At 42.9% G+C, this 5085-nt stretch overlaps 1 protein-coding gene across 1 annotated transcript in view; it reads left to right on the top strand.

Moving 5' to 3' along the window:
* The window catches only part of CHD7 (chromodomain helicase DNA binding protein 7), a 171813-nt gene extending 167294 nt beyond the window's left edge, over positions 1-4519 (top strand). The window contains exons 35-37 of the mRNA XM_007939476.2: positions 647-787; positions 955-1059; positions 3587-4519. Of these exons, the coding sequence (XP_007937667.1) occupies positions 647-787; positions 955-1059; positions 3587-4519 (1179 nt within the window). The remainder of the gene's footprint in view (positions 1-646; positions 788-954; positions 1060-3586) is intronic.
* Positions 4520-5085: the final 566 nt, after the last annotated feature.

The raw sequence follows: 5085 nt of genomic DNA, 5'->3' as shown, positions 1-5085 counted from the left end.
GTCCATCCCTCCATACTCTCCTGCCCCCTGAGCTGTCTCCCTGTGCATAAGCAGCCCTTCTTTCTCCCATGATTGTTCTCTCCAAGGCATGTATCTACTTGAGGTAAATGGCAAAACAAACCTTTTTTGTCCTGTGCTTGTGATTGATTTTTAAAACTTGAATGTGGGATTTTACATTTTATTTTCAATAAAATGTTCAATGAGATGTTCTTGCCTATGTGAATGCCCCCTCAGGCACAGATGCCCTTATCTCTTGTGTTAGTTCTCCTCATATGCAGTTTTGTGTTGTCAGATGTCATGTCATCTCTGTGTTCATTTAAGCCACTGACTAGAAGTTAGTAAATACATGATAGAAAATGGCCTTTAACCATATCATGGTTAAACATTAGAAGAAAAAACCTGCAGTGTAGTTATCGATAGAGAGAAAAGCAGATTTTCACCTTCTGTGTGCGTTTCGTTCCTTCATGCATGGAGAAGGGAGGCAAGGAGAATAGTTTTTCCTTTCAAAGAAAAGTAAGATTTCTAATAATTAAAGAGTCTTGGAACTTCCATAGTAATTGAAAATGACTTGACTGTTCTCTGTGTCTTTTATATAGGAAAGAATATGTACTAAATAGACTTTTTTTTTTTCCCCGCGCCCCCACAGAAGAATGCGGATGTGCTGTTTTCCTCGTTTCAGAAACCGAAACAGAAACGACATAGATGTCGGAACCCTAACAAATTGGATATAAACACTTTGACGGGAGAAGAAAGGGTGCCTGTTGTCAATAAACGAAATGGAAAAAAGGTGAAATATTGGAAAAGGGAATTGACCTCTGTGTTCTTTCTTAACCTAAAAGGATGTGTTTTCACCTATAATTTTATGGAAAAAGAATCATGTTTCTTCTAAAATCTATCTATCTCAAAAATAATTTTCATTTATTTTATTATCGTTTTTCAAATACTTCTCCCCAGATGGGTGGAGCAATGGCCCCTCCAATGAAGGATTTACCCAGGTGGCTAGAAGAAAATCCTGAATTTGCAGTTGCCCCAGATTGGACTGATATAGTTAAGCAATCTGTAAGTATGCTCTCCACATTTCTATAAGAAAAGTGTCTGCACAAGACTTTTCCTGAATTTTTCCTTATTTTCCATTGCCCATTAATTGATCAGTTTTAATGAGTCTTAGCTTCAGAGAATTGACAGTAATACACCATCCTCATACATCATCATTTCACGTATCAGTGTACCCTCAGTCCAAAGTGGATTATTAGCAGGACTCTGTAACACATCCGTTCGTAGTGTTGGAGGTGGGCTTAAGCACAGGGAAGAGTGCCCCAGATAAGCCAACTCATCCCTTCTGTGGAATGGGGTTTATGATGCTGGAGATCATCAAGATTGCTAATTGTGATTTCTGATTTTAAAGCAAGTAAAACATACAACAATTTTGCCTAAAAGTTTTTTTTCATTAATTAGTTTTCTTTTTAAAATTAATTTGTTGATGGTGGACTAATTTCTTTTTCATTTGTATAAACTACCATACAAGTGCAGTTGGCTTGTTTTACTTTTGGTATACAGTTATTTGAATTTTGACACCTGTATAGATTCATGAACAGCCCCATGATCAGAGTACAGTATAGTTCCATTACCCCATAACTTCTCTTATGCTGTCCCTTATTGTCACCCCACCCCCACTTCTAACCCCTGGCAACCTCTGGTCTGTTCTCCCTCCCTAACCTTTTGTCTTTTTGAGGCTGTCATACAAATGGAAGCATAAAGTATATAATTTTTTGAGACAGCTTCTTTAATTCATTCTCGTGACATCTTTGACATTGATCCAAGTTGTATATATCAACAGTTTTGTTCCTTTTTGTTGCTAGATATCCATCACAGGAATATACCATAGTTTGTTTATCCATTCTACCACTGGAAGACATTTGGGTTGTTTCCAGATTGTGGTAATTGGAAATAAATACTGATGCACAGGTTTTACCAGCCACTCCTTGGAAGGAAGGTTGGGCAACCTACTTCCGTAGTTATACTGCCTTAGAAACCCAGGAAGGGGTTGTCATGAATTGGATCTGACTCGATGGCAGTGAGTTTGGTTTTCTTTGGGTTGCACAGGTTTTTGTGTGAACATAAGTTTTCATTTCTCTAGGATAGCTACTAAAGTAAAATTTTAGTTAATTAAATTTTCTGTATCAGTTACTGTCTGGTGCATTATTTCTCAAGTTAATCATGGATACGGATAACTTGACATTTGCCTCTCACAATAGTCTTTAACAAGTTCTGGGGGGATTCAGCATAATTCAGTGAGCTAATGTAATACTAAAAATCAGAATTTTCATTTTCATGAGTTTTATCAATGAGGTTTTTAGACTGGAAATGCTTATGTATTTCCATTTGGAATGCCAGTTTTTAGTCCATCACAAAGGCCCATATCAAAATTTTACTTTCATGACCACTTAGGCAAGGAGCTCTGGTGGCATAGTGGATAAGGCATTTGATGCTAGCCAGAAGGTCAGCAGTTCAAACCCACCAGCCACTCTGTGGAAGGAAGGCTGGACAATCTACTTCCATAAAGATTTACAGCCTCCGAAACCCAGTGGCGGTGGTGTGGGGGAGGTTGTTGTGAGTCGGAAATGACTCAATGGCAGTGAGTTTGGCTTTGGTTTTTGGACCACTTGGGGAAATGGATACGTGATTTACCCAAAGAAACAAAGATATTTTAAATTTTAGGTATCTTTAAACTCTCCTAGTATAGGAGTAAGGAGCTCTGGTGGCGTAGAGCCTAAGGCGTTTGACTGCTAACCAGAAGGCTGGCGATTCAAACCCACCAAGAAGAAGGGGCAGTCCACTTCTGTAAAGATTTACCACCTGGGAAACCCAGTGGAGGTAACTGTGAGTTGAAATCTACTCAAGGGCAGTGAGTTTGGTTTTTTGGTTTAGTATGTTGTTGTTATGTGCCGTTGAGTTGGACCCAACTCATAGCGATCCCTCCTTCAGTTTCCGAGATGGTATCACTACGGAAGTAGATTGCCCAGCCTTCCTTCCGAGGAGTGAACGATGGGTTTGAACTGCCAGCCTTCTGGTTAGCAGTCAAGTGCCTTAGGCACTACGCTACCCTGGTTTAGTATAGGAGTGCCCTTATGGTAGAGCTCGGGTGCTAACTGGAAAGACACTGGATCCACTCCAGGGGAGTAAAGATTTACAGCCTTGAAAACCCTATGGGGCAGTTCTGCTCTGAGTCAGAATCACCTGGACAGCAATGGTTTTGTTTTGTTTTGTTGGAGAATAGGAGTCCCTGGGTGGTACAAATAAGTAAGTGCCGGACTACTAGCTGTAGGTCAGCTGTTCAGACCTGCCCAGAGGCATCTTAGAGGAAAGGTGTGGCAATCTGCTTCTGGGCTGCTATTGCCACAGACTGGTAGCCCTCCAATCCTATGGGGCATTTGTTCTTACGTACACAGAGATGCTGCTGTAAGTCTGAATCCAATGGCAACTAACAACAGTTTTGGTATTGAGTCATGGTCTACATAAATCACAGGTGTAAACTTAAATTTGCATGAGCATCTTTAATACTGTTGTTGGCTTCCCCTTCCCCCAGGGCTTTGTTCCGGAGTCCATGTTTGACCGTCTTCTCACTGGCCCAGTGGTGCGGGGAGAGGGAGCAAGCAGAAGAGGAAGGCGGCCGAAAAGTGAGATCGCCAGAGCGGCCGCAGCCGCCGCTGCTGTGGCCTCCACGTCAGGCATCAACCCTCTGCTGGTGAACAGTCTGTTCGCTGGAATGGACCTAACCAGCCTCCAGAACCTCCAGAGCCTACAGTCTCTCCAGCTGGCAGGGCTCATGGGCTTCCCTCCAGGACTGGCAACAGCTGCAGCGGCCGGAGGTGACTCCAAGAACCCGGCGGCCGTGCTACCGCTGATGCTGCCAGGGATGGCGGGCCTGCCCGGTGTGTTCGGGCTCAGTGGGCTGCTCAACGCCCCACTGTCCGCTGCTGCAGGGAACGCCACTGCAGGGAACGCTGCCCCCAGCTCTGGTCTGGGGGACCCGGAGGACGGCACTACAAAAGCGGAAGAGAAAAGCAATGAGAATGAAGACGAGAACAAAGACTCCGAGAAAAGCACAGATGCTGTTTTGGCTACTGACTCTGCGAATGGATCTGTTGGTGCTGCTACTGCCACGACCGGGTTGCCCTCCAACCCGCTGGCCTTCAACCCTTTCCTCCTGTCCACCATGGCCCCCGGCCTCTTCTACCCGTCCATGTTTCTACCTCCAGGCCTGGGAGGGTTGACACTGCCTGGGTTCCCCGCGCTGGCAGGACTGCAGAATGCTGTGGGCTCCAGCGAGGACAAGCCTGCCGACAAGGCTGAGGGGGCGTCCTTCAAAGATGAGGAGACCCTGGAAGGCAGTGATGCCGAGGAGAGCCTGGATAAAACCGCCGAGTCCTCGGTCTTAGAAGATGAAATAGCACAGGGTGAAGAGCTAGACTCACTCGATGGGGGGGATGAAATAGAAAACAATGAAAATGATGAATAACCAGTACCAGTTCCAGTTAAAGTGTTTAAAACTTTTGACAAGTGGTAGTCCTACTGTTTACACTCACAGTTAATGTTCATACCTAGTTTTATAAGCTGTTCTGTAACATAGTGTAGCAAAAAAAGAAGTCCAAGTCATGTTATACAGGTGTGTCAAAAGGTATCTTGGTCATTAAGTATTGTGCAGTGCATTATTTATTATCCCTAGGAGAGATGAAATTTGAGAGGTGATCATGTCTTTTTAAGGAAACTTACATAATGCTCTGCTTTTTTTTTTTTTTTTTTTTTCTCCTTTTGGTACCATTGGTATTATAATAAAAGAGCAATTTGTAATTGAGTAGCACTGATAGAAGGAAGTGCTGCTTAAAGGAAGTATGAAGTTATATATTTAATTTTTCTAATTTTAATTTTTTTTTTTTTTTGCTGTGAAGGTCAAGATGAAATTTACCATACATATCATACTTACTCATGTTTTTCCTTTTTAACTGTATGGGGGTTCCCACACTTGCTCATACACACACATACATACACTCTGACAATCTCCACCTTAGTGTGAATGTCTCTGTC

Source organism: Orycteropus afer, unplaced genomic scaffold, assembly GCF_000298275.1.
Source record: "Orycteropus afer afer isolate SDZICR_OR568_19922 unplaced genomic scaffold, OryAfe1.0 scaffold00060, whole genome shotgun sequence".
Classification (NCBI taxonomy): domain Eukaryota; kingdom Metazoa; phylum Chordata; class Mammalia; order Tubulidentata; family Orycteropodidae; genus Orycteropus; species Orycteropus afer.
This window is presented reverse-complemented; position numbering and strand designations above follow the sequence as displayed.